The sequence below is a fragment of the Paramisgurnus dabryanus genome, chromosome 5 (genome assembly GCF_030506205.2).
Source record: "Paramisgurnus dabryanus chromosome 5, PD_genome_1.1, whole genome shotgun sequence".
In the NCBI taxonomy this organism is placed as follows: domain Eukaryota; kingdom Metazoa; phylum Chordata; class Actinopteri; order Cypriniformes; family Cobitidae; genus Paramisgurnus; species Paramisgurnus dabryanus.
The window spans coordinates 28470589-28493261 of record NC_133341.1 but is presented as its reverse complement, the minus strand read 5'-3'; the positions used below and the strand labels follow the sequence as shown (position 1 = coordinate 28493261).

At 37.2% G+C, this 22673-nt stretch overlaps 1 protein-coding gene across 1 annotated transcript; it reads right to left on the bottom strand.

Moving 5' to 3' along the window:
* On the bottom strand, window positions 1–22200 carry LOC135732605 (uncharacterized). The gene is made up of 7 exons (XM_065250817.1): window positions 21986–22200; window positions 9266–10197; window positions 6562–6613; window positions 6301–6436; window positions 4251–4402; window positions 2619–2858; window positions 1–1572 (listed from the first exon to the last, which is right to left on the bottom strand). The coding sequence occupies exons 1-7, from the start codon at window positions 22064–22066 to the stop codon at window positions 982–984; spliced, it is 2184 nt and encodes a 727-aa protein (XP_065106889.1). The 5' UTR covers window positions 22067–22200; the 3' UTR covers window positions 1–981.
* Window positions 22201–22673: the final 473 nt, after the last annotated feature.

The following is a 22673-nucleotide window of genomic DNA, read 5'->3' as shown; positions in this document are numbered from 1 at the left end:
TCCACCTGGGAATACAGCACCCACAAAATTTCACTGTACAAAAACATTTATTTGCATTAAATGTTAGTTACTGCATTTTATAGGTCTGTAGAGTGATCAGTTCCCTTTATAAACCAACATGTCTCACAGTTAGATACAAATATACCATACTGAATATTGAAAACACTGTTGCAGCATATAAGAAATTGAATACGTTATAAAAATATGATTGTGTACATTTTCAATTATTGCATCAGTACATATTTAGCAGCATAGATAGTTGCCACAAGGCACAATAAGAAGTGCTACAGGAGAAACATGAAGGAACTGAGAAACAATCGTGACAATGAAACATACAAACTAGAACAATCAAACAAAAGCATATTTTAACAAATTTTTTTTTTCTTTGTTAAGTCATATGAAAAATATAAAAGACTTTAACTTATGAAGGAGTAAAAGTGTTTTGGGCTTGTTTTGAAAGGAAAGAAAAACAAATGAAACGTGAGGGATATCAAGCAGCTTTCTGCTAAACCTGTTAATTGGTCTTCTACGTGTTTCAAAGGGATTAGGAAACATTTGTGTTGTTCACTGAACAAACAAGGAACTTGATGAAGTAACAATACAGTCAGTCCAACTTCAATCTCTCGCCCTTATTAGTGAATGGAACATTAAGTGTTCATAGTTACATTCATATATATACACAATTGAAACAATTAAAAGTTACAAACTATACTGATAGATGATTTTATACTTACATAAACCCTGTGAATACAGAAGTGATGGCTTTACCAACCAAAGAAGAACAATAAGTGCTCCAACACAAAATATTTTTCAATGAACTTTCCAATTTTTCATAATAAATCCATGTGGATTACAAGGCACCTTCTCTTCTTGGCCTATCTATTGGCTGAACCATGTGACCATGACCACCATATTTCAACCACATGGCACTGATTGGCATAAGGAACATCTTTATTTTATTTTCTTATCTTTGAGTCACTGTTAACACGAGAGAGGTAAAGGACCCTCTATTTCGAGAAACAACATCCCACTCTGACCTCCAGTTAGACCATCGCCCTTCACTAGAAAGTGATCATCTGGTTGGGCGGTAGGGGCCGGGCCTTTCGACAGAAGTGGCATGTTTGGCCCATCGCACTTCTGTTTGTTCAACCTCAAAGGCTCATCATGATGTTCGGCTATAACAAGAGGCTGTCGGTCTTCCTCTTCTGATATAGCAAACACTGGCACAGTGACATGGTTGTCCTCAGCACTTAATGCTTGTTGCTGGCCAGAGATGGCACTGGTGGTCTCAGACAGCTGATTTGAGCTTGTAATTCCATTTACAGTGTTCGACCCCTGTGGCTTGGAGGACTCGGATGTTCCAGAGAGCAGGCCGAAGCATGGTGGATTGAAACGGGTACGTCGGAGGTTGCTGGTGGAGTTAAGTCGTCGTTGGCGCTGGGCAGGCTGAGTCAGCGGGTATGAAGCGTTGCTCATGAAGGAGTCCGAGTGGCAGCCCTCATCAGGAGTCTGAGGTGGTACGTCTGAAAGGACCTTTGCCCTTCCACCATCTGTAACTGTGCTTGGAAGTCCCTGAGGGCAGAGTTTTAAATGTTATACAGTCATCATCAATAATCAAATCCTCTCTATTTGGGTCTTTGACAGACAGACAGATGTTTTCTGGACAATATGGACGCTCTATCAGCTGTCTCCCACATTCTGCACACCACTCTCACCCACATCGACAACAACATAGTGAATCATGTAATGTTGCTGTTTATAGACTATTGCTCAGCCTTTAACACCATCATAGACTTGCCTCTAAGCTCAGGGACCTTGGTTTAAATACCTTCCTCTGCATTTAGGTTACAAAGTTCCTCTCAGGCAAACCCCAGGTTGTGAGAGTGGACCAGGACACCTCCAGCATCATCACCCTGAGTACAGGAGTACCACAGGGATGTGTCTTGGGCCCTTTGCTTTTTTCTCTTTACATGTGACTAAACATGTGTCCATTGCATAGTACCCCACGGTTTGGTTTGGGTTAGCTCACCTCACTTTGGCTTGGTTAGCTTTTCCATCAAGTTTAGTAATACTTCGGAGTGGGAGGGATTATAGGTGTGTCGTTATATTTGCGCTGCCTACTGCTATGACATCATACAAGTGAGAGCATTGTTGTACATTCAAATACATTCATTTATTTCTCAGTCTGTTTTTCATCACTGAAAGGGAGTTTGGGAACTCAGAGCAAAGCACAGATGACAACCGGTTTACTCGAGACAGCGCAAGCTAGCATGAAGGTAAAGCTATTATTTTACATTATAGTAATGACGCTGGTAGTGACGATTCCCTCAGACCAATCAGTGCTATACAGTGTTTTCGCGTCACGTTTTGGTATCTGCTCTGGTCGCTTGGAACCCCAACTGAGGGGGTACTAAAAAAAGTATTGGGTACTACGTACTGCGCCCAGTGGAAAAGCCCCCAAAAGTAAGCTGACCCAAACCAAACCAAACCGTGGGGTACTACGCAATGGAAAAGCGCCATAAGTGTCCTGTGCCCTCTCATGTATACAAATTATCTTATGCAAGTGGGTATTTAAAGAGACCTAATATTAAGTAGGTCCAAAATACCATAATACTCACACTGTCCACCAGTTTGGTAAAGGGGCTTGTTGAATTCCAACTACACCATTTCTTATGAAGTTGGGGAAGCGGAGGAATGAGATCCTGGAAGGTTCGTACGCTCCATGCTCTTGGTCGTGTGCTGTTTGCTGATCCAGTAAGACTGCTCTTGGTTACAGTAGGCAGGGCTGAATCTGGAGATGACCAATCAAAGAGGCGACTGGGTCCTGTGTCACTGTGTCTTAGGAAACGGTCTCGTTGCTAAGAGAGAGTATAGTTTTAGATTCTTCATTATAATTGACAAATCCTATAAACATCCCTCAATGCTGAAATTCAAACTTTCATCCAGACAGCAGAATCCAATACAGTATAAAATATATGAATCTCTTTTATAAATGTACATTTGATGCAAAATGTTGGCTAAATGAAATGCGTTGTGTTTCATAATGCTTCAAATGTTTAAATCAATATAATTTGGTGGTTCATTCTTTAAGAGCCAATAAATAAAGGTCACCACAATGTCTGACTATTTCTCTTCTATAAATTTAATTTATTTTTTTCTTAGCAGTTCTAGACACCGTGCCCAGGTCACAAATCTACACGAGGGCCACGCAAAGCCAAAACCTTTACATATTTTATGCTAGGCAGTTAATCAGACATGTGTGCGATCTTTGTGTAAGCTTCAGAAGGGGTTTTCTCATCCATAGGGGTTTGACAGTTCTCACACACAATCTCCAGGAGATCCCAATGTCTAGACGAGTATTATGTTGGGTTTAATCTTGAGCTGTTCTGGCATTGTGACATTATAACGAACACAATACCAAATTGTTTGGCTTTGGGCAAAGGCAAAATAGGATAAAGGAACTACAGTGCCAAAAAGTTAGGGTGCACCCCGCAGCGTCTCGCAAAGAGATGCAGGTTTCTGATTCTTCTCAAACCTCTTTGGATGAACGCAGCTTGGCAAATTTTTCATGTCACAATTTAGAGCCAAAGCAGTATGGACCACACGCACACACACATTCGCGGAGAAACGCACAGCGCTGGAGCTGGGAAATTGGCTACGGGCGGAAAGCATTCATTAGGGAGAGCTATTAGTGGGCCAGCACCCCTTCGGCTGCCAGAGTTTCTCTGTCCCAGCATCCTCCAGTGAAGAGCAGCGTCTATGAGGCCAAGCTTCTTGGTGTGTGGTGATGTTCAATCAATGCAGAACACTGCACCGGCTATTCATGCTGAAAACTATTCAGTGTCATGAAGAAAGCTTACCAAGCGAGAGTAAACAGATAGTACAAAGCCATCGGAGTATGACGAGATAAATATGCATTGAAATTTTTATAATTGTAAAAATTGGACAAAACAAAGTATGAAATGCCATTGAATGAGATAGATACCTACAAAGAATGCATGAGACCAATGCAGACAAGGGTGAGATACAGGCAGATGAGGAGTGAAATAAGATGCATGCATCTTACTCCTTTTCTGCGTGAATCTCACCCTTCAACTGCATCGCACTTCTCGTCTGTGTGTAGCATGCAGATAAGGAGTGACACCCATTCAGATGAGAAGTGAGATGTGTGCAAACATGGAGTGAGACCCATGCAGATGAGATATATTTAGAGGAGTAAGGCACATACAAGTGAACAGTGAGATACTTACTGTGTGTGCAGAGAAGGGCAATTTAGCTGAAGCAGGTGTAGAAATGTTCACAAACACCTCATCTGTGCCCAGCTCTAGTTCAGTCAGGCCACTGGAGAACATCTCCAAAGCAGTCTTCTCTGATGCATCACATGCTGCATTTACTGATGATCCTTCACAGCAAACAACATATACGCCGGGCATTAAATGTTAAGAAAATGACTTTCAATGCAAACAAATCAGTTTTAACATTATTGGTACATTAGTTGCTGGGTCTCCATCCAAATTTGAAGCTTATCATTTCAAAATTCACAAAAAACGAAAAACAAACAAATGTGAATCAGGTGTTTTTCCATCAAGTTGTTAGAGCGAATGACGGTGGTATTGGTAATCTAGTAATAAACTTCATCTTCATTTTTTTTCTCTTTTTCAAATATGGGTAGGTTTCTTCAAAAATACCAAATTTTGAGCAAAAAGCTGAGATAATTGTATTTTTGTAAAGAACTTTTGTTAGGGATCAGATTCAGAACAATGAACAAAGTTTTGACTGTTTTTGGATCAGTGTATGCATTAGGGTGATTCTCATGAAATCCAGACTTTCATAAGGTGTCCAGCATCAGATTTTTGTTTAATATATTGCACATATAAGATTAATGTCTGAACTTACTATAAATATTATTTTAAGAGGATTTAAAAAATATTTTTTTTTATATTTACTATTTTTAGATTATCAATATCAAAAATGATCATTACCGCAACATGATATTACATTAAATATACGCATTTACAAACTCATGTTTCGGTAAATGAGAACTAAAAAGTTGTCTAGGTACTATGACAAACAAAATTTCAACTTTTATCTGGAGTGAAAGAATAAGAACTGCTTACCTGGTAGTAGGGATGCTAAACAATTAATCGCGATTAATCATTAGCAGAATAAAAGTTTTTGTTTACATCACATATGTGTGTGAACTGTGTATAATAAATATGTATATATATATATATATATATATATAAATATGAACACATTCATGTATAATTTTAAGAAAAAAAATGTATATATTAAGTATTTATATTTATATATAAAATAAATTATACATAAATATACAAATGTACACATTTCTAAAACATATACATGCATGTGTGTACATTTATTTATACAAATTTATTATACACAGTTCACACACATATATGATGTAAACAAAAACTTTTATTCTGCTAACGATTAATCGCGATTAATTGTTTAGCATCCCTACCTGGTAGCCATCTTGAGGGTCACAGTCAATTTTGTCCCTTCCAACAATTTTTTTTAAATGTTTGATTGAATTATTGAAAATTGTTGCGGAGGATGAGAAAATTGCTCTTGGACACTTTATATTCCTTATTATTGTCTCTACATTTACCAATGATCACCAAATATCACATGTTTCTTGACTGTAAATGTTTAAAATATAACATGCACTGAAGCTTTTATTTTTTTATTTTTTTATTATAAATTTTCCATGTCAAAGAACCCAAATCCAGTCATGGACACGTTGCGGTAATGAAAATTTTCCCTTAAATGTGGAAAAAACAACAAAATTGGTTTGTATGATGTCATTTGAAATCATGTGCAAAATAGTACATGAAGAGATGTTTGTAAATGTATGCTTCTTATTTTGATTCTCTTACTTTGCATTTACTTTTTTTATCAGAATGTTTCATGACAACTCATAAGTCTAATTTCGCGAGAATCACCTATTAGTGTTTAATAAGTGGGGTAAAAGCGCCACCTAGTTGATAATAGCGGAAACATGAATTGCCGTTAAAACTTGTTATTGGCAGGGAAGTGTTTTTTCTGAATTGATGAGATAACTAGTCATAGCAGGGAAAGCTTTGATAGAAATAGGGGTCTTGCACTATTGTCCTTAACCTTTTATCCTTAGAGACAAAGTACAGAAAGTACAGCACAGGTTCAGAGAGAGGACATATGAACTCATCAACAGCTTTCCTCAACACCCAGAACCCAATGACCCCAATGTTCCCTTCTACGACAAAAGCAGAAAACAATAGAAAGAGAGAGAGAGAGAACCTGTATGGGACTGGCTGTGGTGGAGGGAATGGTTGTTGTTGTCGCCCGCTTTACCCGTCTGCTGCTCCAGGCGATTAGAAGAAACCATCTGCAGTTCACTAACATCTGCTGCTGAATTCAAAACTCCTCCTGGAACCTGCAGCACAGGGCAGGTTTACTACACATGTTACAAAACAAACTCTTCCTCCATAAAGATAAACCTTGAACAGAATATAAAAAGAATAAAAGAATACAACATCATCCTATATTTTGTGTGTTTACCTCTGAGCTGATGGACGAAGCAGTCGTGGCTCCTTTCGCACACAGTTTTGGTCTGGTAACACACAAATAACATCACTGTTATTTTTATGTACTTATCAGGTGCTGCATTAAATAACCATTTACTCCTCTCGGCTTAACCACGTTACAATATCTGTCTAGGTAGGACACACAGGGAGAACTCAAATACATAAAACTAATTTCCGGCGTGTTTGCCGTACACCGGTGCAATTTTGTGAAGGCTAAACCAGATATTTCAATCTGTCTGATTTCTCCTGCAAAATCGATTATAATTGCATGACCTTGGAAGCCCAAGGATGAAATTCATATCCAGGCTTCAGTTATATTGCCTCTATATCCCACAGAGAACAGTTAGGACATTGAAATAGTTTTGTAAGCCTCTCCTGTTGAGAACTGAAGCTGGAATTTAACATATACCTGTAGGCAACTTTAAGAAAAATAAGGCAGACCAATCTAGGGTTCAACCTTGTTATTTTCAATATCTTTGGTACCGACAAGGACCCAGCGTGCCACTATTATTGATCCAGATGTGTTTACATTTACACAAAAAATATTGATTGCTTAAAATATGAATTGTTTTCTCTCCCAAAAAATTTCCAATAGTCCCTTTCAGATTTACTATTTATACACTGTAGAAAAATGCAGCATCAAGTTAAAACAACTTTGTTTTGCAAGTCAATTCAGCCCCCCATTTTTAAGTTTTGTCTTAAAAAAAGTTTGACATAACTTATAAAATTCAAATTGAAATTGTTGATTTGAAAAAAAAAATGCTGCATATTATTTACACGTGTTCGGTAAAATTATCATTTTTGTTTAATTCTTTCAATTACCGACAACATTTCTGCCAAATTCATAAAAAAAATAACGTTTTTTTTAATTTATTTACAAAAATTGAAATGGATAAACATGGTCCAAACAAACAAAGATACAGTGTTTTCTGACCTTCAATACTGCAGAAAAAACAAGTTCAAATTCATTTCTCAACAACAAAATACTAATGTTTTTACATTTAAGGAAAAAAAATGAAAAAAATTGGGGAAAAAACTTTTTTGTCACTTCTTTAATGGGTCTTGTCGTTATGCTCTCAATATTTTACATTTGCTGTTTGGTGATTTTATGTGATACCCAAGGTTTGCTTTTGTTGAAATCCAACAGACACTGGACTGAAATGGTCACAATCTTGAAATGATAATTTAAAGTTAAAAATGGAGTGGTCTCTTAATTTTTCCAGTGGCTGATGATGGATGGGCTTCAAAAATGGCCACTATTCAATGCCATTACAAAGCCAAAAAGAGTCAGGATATTATTTAATATAACTCAGATGAAAAAGATGGTGTAAAATTGGGTTAATTTTTAATCTGTAGTAAACTATTCCTTCAATATTAGTCTTTGACCTAAGATATAAAGTAGACAGCAACATTTATGCAGGGCTTTTCCTAATTTCTGATACTTTTTTTTTCAATTTCTGATACATTGTTTTTCAACCCATACTTGGGACAAAGCAAAGAATACAGATGTTATTTTGGCATACTGAGGATGCAAAAGGAATACACAATCCTTTGATGTTGTCTAGAACATCTAGCCTATATTGTATTTGTCCGCCTAGTAAATCATATTGAAAGTAATCAGATGACAAGACTCTGTTTACACCTGCATTCAGTGCTATTATTTGTAATTGGATCACCAGAGGCAGATAATAATACCGGATATAAATGAGGCCAATGAGAGACATCATTGTTCATTTAAAAAGTTAATTTCAGTTAAGGCAAACTGTCTGCAACCTAAAAACACACTTTAAGAGTAAAACTACTATTCTCAACAAAGAGTTCAAGTTGTACTTTTAGTTTGTTTAAACACAAGCATGATATATCAATTGAAGCAGGTCTCTGCTTTCCGCTTTCATATCATTTCTCTCCACTTCTTAAATTTCCTTTTTTCTATTGTGTTGCTGCACATTGCTTTTGAGCATCCGGTTTACGGGCAGGTGCGGCACCATGGACATGTCCAGGTATGAATAGCGATTTAGCATCAAAGTTTTTCCGAAAGTGTAGAAGAAAGACTTGGTTTAGGATGCCAACAATGGGGAACAATAACTCCAGCTGAGTCAACATTAACTGTGAGATGTTAGATGTCACGGACGTGGGACTGGGCATGTGACTAATTCTAAAGAAAATGAATGCCAGACTAAATGTGATACTGAGAGAAGTAACAGAGCGGAAAAGTGAGGATATACAGTAAAATAATAAAAATGCAAGTGGCAGAACTACGGTCTTGAAATTTCAAGCCAATTTTTAAAAAAGCTGAGAATTATCGTCTGACTTTTAATAGTCGTTGTTGCACAAACACGCACAAAAAACCCCACCATTAAAAAATTACATTAAATTAAAGCAAATAAAGCTCAATGAATTCTAAAAGTACACAAATGCTAACATGATTCACAATGTTATAGCATTGTTATGTTTCACTGTTTTGCATTGCAGTAATGAGAAGGATGGTGTGTTCAAACGCCACAAAAATCCTTCCTCAATAGCTATAATCCTACAAAGAGACTTTTCAAGTGACATGACCTTTTTGGAAATCTAGCTATCTGCCTATGATTCATAAACACATTTGCATTGCATCATGGGATTTTTTATCTGGCTTTTCTTGCAAAACAAACCACCACATGTAGAACTTTCAGTCGTACCTGAAAATCGCACAGAGGATGCCGGCGAGACACACGGCAAACACAACCGCTCCACTAACTGCTCCCAGCAATGCACCTGTGCCGCCCTCTGAAAGCGATGCAGATTTCTGACGCCCCATCATTGCTGACTGTGTCTGATTCTGATATTGAAACAGTAAAGCGAAACCACGCCCCAAGTGAGTGGTTGTAATCAACTCCATGACGACCTCCATCGTGTCATCTTCCGATCCAAACACCAATTGGCTGCTAGAGGGACGTCTGGAGCCGCAGAATCGAGATGAGAAGGTGATGAGGTCTGATATGTAGAGGACATCTTGGGGACAGGCGTCTATCAATGGTGGAAAGGTGTTAGGGCTCAGTTCTTCGTCCATTTCGGTGGATGTTTCCGAGCTGGTAGTGACAAAGTTGACGTTATTTTCCATAGGGTCACTGGCTGCTCTCGATGCTTGGAGTGAAACAGAATCCCCAACCTTTTTATCCTCGTCTTGAGCTCCAGATAATTGTTGAGAAGATTGTGGAGATGAGAGTACTGCGTAGGGGGAATCAGACAGCATTTTGTCAGAGTTGGAAACTTTGGTCATCTCCATTTTGGTGGACTGCTCTTGAACAACCACTTGCTTGACCTCTTCTCTCCGTGCAGATGGGACTTTTTTGAAAAAACTTCCCATGCTCTGGCCAACAGATAGGCTTTTTGAGACCTCTGCATTTTCATCAGTTGGTTCCTCATCGGTGGTGTCTGCTAATGTATTGGTACTGTCGGGACTCCCAAAAACATCGAAATCAAACATCTCCATAATCAGCTGATGGCCAGCGGGTATGAAGAACTGCCACACACAATGAGTGCCAGATGAATAGTTATACGGGAAGCCGGGTGACAGAATAAGACCTTGGACATCCGAAACATCCACCTTGGCTCCACAGTCAAAGTAAACCTTAGGATCAAATACAAAAAAGCATATTAGCTAAATTTTATTGGTTTTATTGGTCACATACACAAACATACATACACAGTACAACATGTAGTGAAATGCTTGACGATAGGAAAAATATAAACAGAAACACTAGGGACCTCCAAACCGACGCAGCCATCCGAGAATATACATTTCAAACCAAATGGAAGGGATTCAATTTTATTCATACAACAGATAGGACTAAGGGACCAGGCTCTGTATAGACAACTTTAAATACGAAAATTGTAGGTTGAAGTGTATTAACCAAGGTTTTTCCAATGCCAGTCTTGCACTGTCAGAAATATGTTTAAAAAATGTCCCAGGCTGTCACTGGGCCAGAACCCTTCAAAATGTCCTAATAAATACCATTGAGGTACACACATGTATATATTTGGTACCAATATGTACCTTTGAGTTAGCCTGGGTGCCAGCCAAACTTAGCTCCGCACACAACATTTCAGGTCGGGAAGTTCGGTCTGGTGTCACTCCATTGTGGCACAACTATGCTCAAACCAAAGCTGGTTCAACCAATAATTGTCAGGGAGGGCTTTATACGATGATTGACAGATGATCAACAGTAACGTAATCAACCACGTCACCAAAGAGCGGTTGTGTTGAATCCGTTTACAACAAAGATGGCTGCCGCTGAAGAATTGAGATGTAAAAATTCTGCCATCGAGTCTGTTCTAGAAGATATCGACAGCACAATGATTTAAAAGAGGAACTGAGAAACGCAATCAAGGCATTTGTTGATCGGAAAGATGTTTTTACCGTCCCTCCTACGGGATTCGGCAAAAGTTTAATTTATTAGCTGGCTCTGATGGTCGCTAAGATGATTGGACACAATGAAAATGGGCAACTCAGTGGGACGACAACGTAGATATTGTTAGCGGTTGTTGCCAGCAGCTCCTTTTCGGAAGCTTACAAATAGTAAGAGATAGTCTGACTGCACAACTTAGTAAATAACTAACAATGTCCTGATATGAATGAAAACAGTAAACATAGTGGGTGTCAATGTAGTTTCGCTAACTCAGACTTGGTACAATCATTATGTTAGTTTCATTGTAGCGAAATAACTAGCAGTTCAGGTCAGGCTGCAAAAGGACAGGCGCCATTTCAACATACAGGGTACATCACACACTCGGTTGCTGTAGGTCTATCCAAATGAGTGCAGAGGCATTTTTTTGTCCTGGTTTGGTTGAAACACCCCCCATAATCACAGCCCTATGGAGCGGTATCAGACTCAAAAACTTGAATGGAGTATGACAATGTCAGGCTACCATTAAGGTACTAATATGAACTCTTTAGGTGCAAAGGTGTACTTTTTAAAACTGTGTTGCCAGAGTGAAAATTAAGGACCATTTTTCACCAAGTTTTATGACAGCGTGGTGGCCTATTCTCCAACAAAGTTTTCTTCAAACTCTGCAGGATAGTGTAGCAAATTTAAAGGTGACATAGAATGATTGAACGGGGTATTTATCCTTGTTCTGTGATGTGACATGTAGACAAAAAATTTTTTGTTTGGGTCTGTAATGCCTTAGAAGCTTCCTAAAAACCTCTCTCAGATAGCTCTATTAGGGTGGGGGATTTTAAACAAGTGGTTTTGCACCTATTTGGCTCCCCCTACTGGCTTAACTTCCAATCTCACTACTGATTGGTTGACTTTGCTGCCACTCAAAAAATTTAGCCAATTATTTTAAAGTGGAGGGGCAGTGAGATGCCTGTGATGTCATAAGCATCAGTTTTTCAGATTGGGCCATTTTCAGGCTGACATTTCTAAAAGAGGAATATCTATGAGACTGAGATGTTTAGCATGTCTAGCACTTTTTGTATGTTCGTAAATGCGGGTAGACTACCATTATTCAACAAAGACAAGGTAAAAACAAATTTTCATTCTCTGTCCCCTTAGGGGCCAGTCACACCAATAGCGTTTATGGCAGTTGCAGGCGCCTTTTTTTAATGATATTCTATGGGCAGGGCGCATTTGCGCGCTGTTTATGCGCGCCGAGCGCCTTGCGTTTTTTTGCCGCCTGCCGCGCACGCGTTTTTGAAGGAGCGCTGAGAGCGGAGAAGCGCCCGACGTCATTCGTGTCTTTCCATTGTCCAATCGAATGAGGGGAGAGGCGGGCCTTACGTTGTGGCGAGGGAAGTTTACAGTTGCTTTGAAGAACCGGACACCACTCGCTCACTCTCTCCTGTGTGTTTGTGCACCTCTCACCCTCAAACAAGGTCAGAGCAAGCGTCCTCTTTTTAAAGTTTCTGCTGATATGACAGTTAACAGCAAAAGAGAGCTCATGCTTCAATATTTGATTGACAAGACAGCTGACTCGGTGGTTGCTTAGCAATATGAAAAGCCGCGTCGCACTGCTCTTTTTTTAAAAAAGGCAGTGCAGTGCGTTGCGCCTTGCGTTTGCAAGCGTTTAAAGCGCTTTTGGTGTGACTGAAGCCTTAAAGAGAGAAATGAGAAAAATAAAACATTTATTGTACAGTATGCACTCCTTGAGTTTAATAAGATGTAAGAATAATACACTTACATCCAGTAGAGAAACAACAGACTGCCCAAGGTAATAATTCCCAGAACCTGCGCTGAGGGGGTTTTAAAATCATAAAAAAATGGAGCCTGCTGTGGGTCTAGCACTGAAAGTTCAAGAGAATGGCACATGTTCAACAAACCAAGAGGCAAATCTTGCATGCTTCTCAAGTTCATTCAATGCCACATTAACAGCATTAAACAATTTTGGCAGACGCTGACGGTCTGACGGTAAGTAGAAAATTTAGATGCTGGAAAACTGTGCGAAGAATAACAACTCACCCTATTTTAGAGCAACAACAACGGACAGCTGGAAAAGAAACTTGTTACTGAATGTTATGTAGGGAAAGTTAGCTTTGATTTGCCTACCCGCCCTAAACTATTCATCCTTTCCTACTTCATCAGGTATCAAAGTTGGACATGCTGGCTGCTTTGCTACCCTCAGGGAAAAGTTTTTCAGACATGCTGTTTGTAATATCTCACGGGTGTGCAGGATGATGGAACCTCTCTATAACCAGAAGCAGATGGGAATCGGAGGCAGACCACTCCAAATCGAGCCTTGGCAGGGCAGTGTTTGTTTATTGGACTTCCTAATGGCACCAGGTTTGGACTACAGGAGAGTATAATGAAACTTCAAAACCTTGTCAATACAAGACAGGTCTCAAGAGGAGTCAAGTGATGACCATAGGCAGCACAGAATTGATATTAAACCATTCTTAATGCATGCTTGGTGTCCATGATGCATCCATGCAAGTTATTTCTCATGAATAAAAAAAATGTGGTTACCAGATCCTTTCAGCCGATATCAGCTAAATGCAGCAAATTGAAACCATCGAACAGTACCATAGTAAAGATAACATAAAGAGATAACATATTAAACAAATAATAAGCGATTTGCACCACGACCATGATTTCCCGGTCACCACCGATGATTTAAATCCCTGATTCCTTAAATCCCTTGATATCCTGTTTCTGGATATCCCCTAAATCCCTGAATATTCAGTTTAACTTGGAAATGAGCTATTTTGCAGAGGTTATGTGAGTTGCAATAGGCTTGGGATTTGTAACCTTACCCGCCCCAAAATCACAACTTGTTTAAAGTAAAATCGGCACAAAAGCCCTAAAGTAAACTAAAAAAAAAATGACCTCAGATCAGTATAGCCCAAAAGACAGAACAACGTCAAACGGTAAAATCCTCTTTAGCTAAACTTCCTTCTTTTTCGTTGAAGCTCCATGTTTTCTGACTCAGTTTGCTTGTCAAACTCAGCTACAGCTAACAGAGATCAGCTTGTCAAAGCCTGCCAAACTGTTACCTGAATTTCATGAGCTACTACGCTAATAATTACGTTCCACACATTTAAGCCGGTCAAATGGCACTCACTGTATGGGTGTAAAGTAAGCCGATTTCAGGAAAGTTGAGCAATGCAGAATGCACACAAATAAGAGAAAATACCTGCAGCAAGAGGTGAAACAAGGTTTGTGTTAGTGGTAAAGAAAAATGTAACCAATATTCAGTGCGTTTACATGCACAAAATAAATATCTACCACAAGTAAGCTTATTATAAAAAAACTGTTTTCATGCGTTTACATAAACTGGCTACGCAGGATGTACAGATTTGTCAGGTTTCTCGCAGGCAGTGATGCTATAGATTTGACAACTTATCTTTAGTCACTGCCTATAGTCTTGCTTGTCATTCAAAAAGCTTGTAAATGTAAAAGAGTTTTAAAACTGTTGAAAGCATTACTTTATATTTACTTACATTTGTGATGTTTATCTTTTACATGCGCACATAAACAAACTTTAGGCTTTTACATGCGAAACAAAATTGGGGTAATAAGCAGAAATCTACCTGTGCAAAATTTTGCTTTAGCCATTTATGACTTTCCCCGATAAAAGAAAACTGCTTAACATACTTACATGACCTTACACATTATCAATAATCGTACTAAGACTGAAAACACACTCAATAAAAGTAAGTCCACGATAAATCAAACATAAAGGCGAAATATATTCAACTAACATGTACAATGTAACAATTTTCTTGTTGCACTTACATTTTTAAGTTTAATCAATTTGAAAAAAAACAACCCTATTAATTTCAATTTTCTTGACTAGTGAGGAGTTAAAAATAAAAAATAATGTTGTAATAACTTAAATTAATACAAATAAAATAAAATTAGCTTATAGCAACTCCTCATTAGTCAAGAAAGTTATATGAACTTAATTTTTTTAACAGAATATATGAAAGTTATATGAACTTTTTTTACAGAATGAGTAAATAACACTATTGTATTATATTTTAATGTAGTATAAAGAGTATACTTTGTAACATAAATAAAAAAAAGAGAAAATAAGTATAAGATTGACACAGTGCAGTTCTGAACAACTATACATTACAGTAGAAACAATAGCGATATTATCATACCATGACCCAGCTATAAAACTTCCTATTCCCTGCCATCCTGAACAAGAACAAGTAAACCAATTATTATTTCATATATATTAACAAAAAAAAAAAAAAAAGTTATATAAATAAAATTGCCCCAAATGTTCATGTCATTCTCTTATCATTTTCCTGTTTCAACGGCTTCACTGAACTACCCATTTAAAGTGATTTGCTCTTCTAAAGCCATTTGGTCCAATCATGTCCAACACGATCTCTTCTCATTTCAAAAGATAAAAATGTTGGCAGTGATTTTTGAATTCGCCCTTTGAATAGATGAAATTGGGTCATAACTGCGGCTCCACCATAATGGTGCACTATCAGCTGGTACCATGCATGGTACATTTCACATGAATGGTGCCCAAAGTACCACAGAGTGGTATAGAATATGGGACATTCTTATAATGCCAAACATCCCAGCTTTGTAACATCAGAGTGCCGTGCTGGTACTACGGGTACTGGCACTCTCATAAGGGACATTGGATGGGTTTGCTGTTTGGTTAGAGAGCATTTTATTGAAATGAGGGTAATAAGAATCAGGTTTTTACATAATGTCCCGCTGGTCATCGCACCACAGACTAGCAGAAACAGAACCCACAACATCCTTCTTCTGCCAATCACACACATTTTTTAATCCATTTACATTTTTAATACAAATTCTTGGAGTTACTGTGCACAGTTCCTAAGTGCATGCCAAAAATGCTATTAAAATGTTACAACTTTGCTCTTAAGTGTCTTTCTTTGTTAAGCAGGACAACGCAAATGTTAACCAATGGGCTTAGAGGATGCAGTGGCTTTATGAATGGTCACAATGAGGAAGTACAATGATTTGTGAATGCCAGTCAATATAGACTTTAGGGTTAGGTATCAATGGCCAGTACACAAATAGTTCCTATATCAAAGGTGCTTTAAAACAATGAGTGAGTCAGTATGGCTACTACTATACTAATACATTCACTCTCCTTTGCAAAAGCATGCAAGCAGATCATGTTTACTTTGTTACTTGTGTATACCTAAAAGTTACTTGACAACTGATGCCAATGAAACTAGTTGTAGGCTATTGATGTTGCTATACAGTCGCTATATAACAGGTAACAATTAAAAAACAAGAATAAAGAAGTGACAAGAAATTAGGGCACTTAAAACCCTGTGGGCACTGACACAAAAAGTAGAGATTAGAGAAACACTATAAAGGTAATGCAGTAACTTTAAAAAATAAAAATATGATAGCTGTGAAGATTATTTTGTGCATTATTCTTTATATATATATATTTATGTTATATAAAATATGAATATACCTATATATTTATATAAAAGTGTTAATTACTTTTTACTGAAATATAAACAAAAGTAAAAACGATAAAAGTGCAATGTTTCTTTAATGATAGATGATTTTTGCAAAAGTTTTTCTTTCCCTTCTTTCTTTTTTGTTTCACTCCTTCCAAGAGTGTGAGAAAAACATTGCCAGATAATCTTGCAGCTGTTGCAGGGAGCTGCAGATTTCACAATGAAGGCTGCAATGTGAAAAACAGTGCTAAAACTTTCACTTGTATCTGATATTTTATGCACATCTCTCTCATCTTTCAACCTTAGAGGTAAATAATAATAATCTACAATGCCACAATCATTCATTTGCACTAAAAAAAAACCGTGTACATGTGTACAATACATCTGTATACAGGCATATATGTTTAGTTTTCCATATTTTTGTATACCGTGTACTATTGTATATTGTGTATATTGTGAAAAGCTGGGACAATAAAAGTGATTTGATTTTGATTTGAACATTTCATAACTCTTCTTGATTTCGTTTTTATGGAAATCTCTTTCTCTTTCTGACCTTCACAACATTTTGGCAGATAAGGCTCAGAGGCCTTTAACAACAGACTTATTGTAGAAAAGCATGACATGAAATGAAACACAAGAAATTAAATAAGTTCACGTCACGGTTTTGCACTCTGGAGGGTTTTCACAACAGAAGATTCAGAGATATTATAAGCTGACAATATGACTACTTGTGTGAGCAGAGGGTTAAAGCCCTATTGCCACACACACACACACACACACACACACACACACACACACACACACACACACACACACACACACACACACACACACACACACACACACACACACACACACACACGCTCAAATGCACAAACACCCCTGTGATTCCTCTGCAAACATGCAATGGGCCCCTGTAAAGGGGCTATCAGGGGAGCAAAGCTATTTATTGGTTTTGAAAAGTGAGATTGCTTTAAGCACAGTGAGACTATGAGCCACTTCAAAAAAGCATTCTTGATAAATCTATCATGTGCCTTCTCAAAAAGAACCTGCCCTTTATTAAATTAAACTCTACATTGGGGACACTGGCCCTTTAAAAAAATGTAAATAGATATCTGTCAAACAAGTACAATGTTTTAGATCCAGGGCTGGTCTCAATGTCATTATGGCATTATTAAGTTCTCCCGTGGAAGTATCCTAAAAATACTTACTGTACATAAAGTGCACTTCAAGGCAAATGAAAAGTTTTACAATCAATCATCTTTATTAGGAGGTTGGTATAATAATTGTAAATGATTAGAATAATGCTGCTTAAAAACATTTTACATTAACTTTATGAAGTATTGATTCAGTTGCATAACCAAATATGCCGCATTGGGTAAAATTAACCTAGAAAATGTCCATATTAGACCCAACCATAGGTTAAAGGTCACGTTCTTTCAGATCACATTTTTTAAACCCTAGTTAGTGTGTAATTTTGCTATAATAGCATAAATAATACCTGTAAAATTATAAAGCTCAAAGTTCACTGCCAGGCGATATGTTTTCTTTAACAGAATTCGCCTTTCAAAGCCTACAGCGAACGGCCGTTTGGACTACAGCCCTATACTTCCTGCTTTAATGACGTCAGTTTTTTTGACTAAGCTCCACCCACAGGAATACGTCAGTCGCCAGCTAAGCTAACGGCAAGCTACTGTAAGCTGCTATCGAATCACAACACACTAAAAAAACTACACAATCAGAACTCATTACGCATTTCTGGATGGACTTCATAGAAAAAGGACGACATCAGCTCGTTTTGAGGACAGTGAAAACAGCGGTATACAGATTAAATTGTGTAAATTGTGTGAAAAATACCACGTTTTTTACACGTAAAATATGAACACATGTTATATTGCACAAAATCAAAGCTTCAAAAACACAGAAAGAACGGGCCTCAAAGGTTAGGTTTGTCCATATTTTACCCAACAACTTTGAACCAACCCAGCATTTCTTTAGTTTTTTTTATTCAGAGTGATTTTAAAATCAATCATTTTCATAATCATTTACAATTTTCATAAACAAATCACATTTCATAATCATCGTTCACACCCAGACCAAACGAATCATTGCTGTATTTGTCTCAACAAATCACGTTTTCTAGGTTTCCAAATTCACATGAATTTTGTTTTCTGGCCAACCACGGCACATTAGTGGTTAGCTCTCATTAAAACTGTTATACTGTAAGTGGCTCTCTCCATTCTCATGGGGGCCGGGTGAAAGTGTCAGAATTGTGTGGGTGTGATGCAGCATTTGTTGGGTGAGGTTATTGAGAGAAATCATTTACAATCCACAAGTGCTTTGCATAGACATGCGAACACAAATGCATGCATACAACCAGGAATTTAAGACCCACGCAGCACTTACTGAAGAATGAGAGAAAATCATTCATTGTGTGCGTCAGCCCTAGTCATAATTTTTTTGATAAACACTTGAGATTAAATCTAAGTATATTGCGTGACACAATATATGTGTTTTTCAGCCGCAATTGAAAATGATTGTAAACTTTGTCTTTAAAATGCAGGAATTAAAATTTACTTCAACTTCCAACTCATAGGGGCAGTTTCCTGGACAGTGTTCAGATTAATCCAGGACTAGGCCTTAGTTATATTAGGATATTTAAGTAGTTTCTACAAAGTAACCTTACAAAAAAAAAACATTACTGATATTGAGACAAAACAATGGCACTGATATATTTTAAGATATGTCAGTGCAAACCGATTTCAGTTACGACAGCTCAAACATTAATTTTAGTCAGGTACTAGACTTAAGCAATTTCCGGGAAACTTCACTCATAGGTTTAGTTTAGGGATGCTAAACAATTAATCGCGATTAATCGTTAGCAGAATAAAAGTTTTTGTTTACATCACATATGTGTGTAAACTGTGTATAATAAATATGTCTATATATAAATATGAACACATTCATGTATAATTTTAAGATTTTTTTTTTATATTTTAAGTATTTATATTTATATATAATATAAATTATACATAAATATACAAAAGTATATACACATGTAAACATTTCTAAAACATATACATGCATGTGTGTACATTTATTTATACAAAGTTATTATACACAGTTCACACACACACATATATGATGTAAACAAAAACTGTTATTCTGCTAACGATTAATTGCGATTAATCGTTAAGCATTTACTTCCATCCTTTCCCCTTTCCCTAGAAGACAACTTAAGCAAAAAGTGACATTGTTTACTCCACTATCTCTTAATGATGATAAAAATCAAACAACAACAAAAACACTTCCAGTTTCAAAATTCTAGTTAATGCAAAAGGAAAAAGAGAGCTGGTCGATGTCACGCGGCCGTTGATTACACACATCGGGTGCTGATGTGGAGATAAGCATTTTTTTTCGGTGAGCCTTAAGGGCGGTTCACATTTCGTGGACGCCCTGGCAAAAACTAGCGCATCACACCGCATCGCTTTCATTATGCATAGGCTTATGGTAATTGTCAAAATAGTTTTTCCCACTTGTCATCCTGGCATAATGTTGCCTATCCTTTTTTTACAGTTAAAAATAAAATAAAATGAAAAATACACTGCTGTGGACGTTGTTTACTTCATTATTATGTGTTTTACTGTGTTAATGGAATAAGGATGCGAGTAGGTATTCAGTATTCGGTATTCGGATGAATCTTAAACAGTGGATTCGGTATTCGGCCGAACACAAAAAATCCCTCGACAAAACACATGCTGGGTTAAAAATGATCCAATATTGGGTTGTTGTTATGCAACCATGGGGTATAACCCAGCAGTTGGGTAAAAACAACCCAGCATTGGGTCAATTTTAACCCAGCGGTGTGTTCTGTCCAATATTTACCCATAATGGGTCAAAAATAATCCAGCCATTTTTAGAGTGATAACAAGCACAGATGTCATGAACTTTCTACAAAAGAATAAAACAGTGCTTTATGTGGCAGTTTTCCAGACAAAGTTAAGATTAATCCAAGACTAGTTATATAAGGACATTTAAGTAGTTTTTACAAGCAAAACATTACAAAAAAACATTACAAGTATGTATCTTGAGACAAGATAAGACTACATAAGACCCTGATGCCTCGGTTTGGATCGTTTAGAGCACTTTTTGAAGCTGCATTGTAACTAGGACCTTTAAATCGTTGAGGCTGAAGAAAAATACTGTAATGTTTTCCTTAACAAAAAAAAACTTAATTACTTTTTGACTGAAGAAAGAAAGACATAAACATCTTGAATGACATCGGGCTGAGTAAATTATCAGGAAATGTTCTTATGAAAGTGGACTAATCCTTTAATTTGCATGATTTTAAACAGCAAAGTACTATTCCAATGTATTTTTAAGTGGAAAATGTTTTTAATGAGTCAACTATTACTGTGCACCTTTAAAATTGGATTCTAAGTTTTGTGATTGGTATAACTGTAACAGTCAGTAAATCATGACATCTATGCCTGGAAAAAGAAATATGTGTTGCTGAACGGCAGCATGAGGAAATAAACAGCAGCATGAGGAAATAAGCACAGAGCAATGTGTTTAAATGCACGAGTGCAGCATGATTTCCACAGGAATCTGCTAATCACTTCAGACAGTAAGCCTCGACTTAACAACATAAACCACAAACTCTCAAAGAGTGACATAAACGGAGTAAAGATTAGTTAATGCTCACTAATGTTTAGATTCAGAAACTTGATGATTTACAGTAGTGTTGTCATGAACTTCAGGTTATATAGGTGGTTGGTCTACATAGTAGAATGCAAAATAGTAAAAGTGGATGAAATATGATGATGATGATGGCACAATATCAAACATAAAGGTTTTGCATTCAGGTCAAAATTGTGCAGATCTAGGGCTCTACAGACACTGCAGTTCAGACACTTTATACTGACACCTTCCTCACAAATGCACACAAGAAAAAAATGAAATGTATTATTTGTTCTTTCGTCCCTTCTTCATTTGTTGGGTATTATTGCTTCTGATCCTACACCTACATAGTAGCCTAACTTAGCCTATGTTGGCTATCAAAAAACTTTGGTGTTTTTGTCAAAACCTTTGTATATTTCCCTTAAAATGTATTTTATGATTTTTCAAAATAAATAAACAAAAAAATAAAAATAACTGTCATATTTTAAAACGTCTAAAAAATAAAACTCAGTAGAAACATTTCCCAGATTGTGTTTCATTTATTTATTTATTTACAACGCACCGACCACGAACTCGTTGGCCCGAGCTGAACCGAACCCGGACCACACAACAAGTTTCATCACAGAACCCACACCTTATCCAAGTAAAAACACTTCAAACCAGTACACGTTAAACATTTAACAACTAATATAAGTTAGCCTATACCTGCCATTATACACTAACGTTACACCGAGCTGTAAACACCTCGCGACATTTGACAAGCCAAAACAAACAGCAAACAAACAAAAAAAGGAAAGTGAAGCTATAATTGCCGCAAACATGAACTCACTTTTTGCGAGACACATCCACTTATCCACAGCAGACAGATTGTCACAAACACCCGCGTCCCGGTCACTCCAAGAAGACCCATTTTGGTCACTTCAGCTCAGGCAGAGACGCTCACTGAGACTCGTCCTCGTTCCCCATTTACCTGAGGGAGCGCGGGGGCGCGCCTTCATAACTCGAGGACACGCACGAGCGCAGAGATCAAATAGACAGTGGTGAGTAAGAGAAACGTTTCATGCCATTGCACAATGCTTTGGGGAGTTGAGTTACCTTTAATCTGCGTGCTAAAATGTAAAACTATGTTTTCATTAAGGCTGTTATTTATTTTGGTTAAGTTTTAAAAAGTTTTTCTATCCGATATGAAGCACAACAAACAGGGGCCAATAACAAGCAAATGTGATGTAACTCATTAATCGGTTTACATTATGCTTTGTCATTTTAACATTTATGTTTACAAAAGTATAAAGTTTTAAGTGTGCAGGTGTTGGAAAGTAAATAGGCTACAAAAATATAGTTCATATTTTATATAGGTCAATAGGTTTTAAACGTTTTAAAAGTCTTAGCACTTAATTTACATCTAGTAGCCTATCTAATATTTAGACAACAGCATGTGAGTTTTTATAAAAGTTGGAAAAATAAATGTCCTAAGGCGCAAATACTATACAATTTTCTGACCAAATGGAGAAATTTGG

Excerpts from the sequence above, each read along its gene's own strand:
- LOC135732605 (XM_065250817.1), bottom strand. The coding sequence starts at position 22,066 with ATGGGTCTTCTTGGAGTGACCGGGACGCGGGTGTTTGTGACAATCTGT. Across the intron at positions 10,198-21,985 it reads GTGGATGTGTCTCGCAAAAA|GTTTACTTTGACTGTGGAGC; the intron begins GTGAGTTCATGT and ends TTTGATCCTAAG. Across the intron at positions 6,614-9,265 it reads ATCCTCTGTGCGATTTTCAG|ACCAAAACTGTGTGCGAAAG; the intron begins GTACGACTGAAA and ends GTGTGTTACCAG.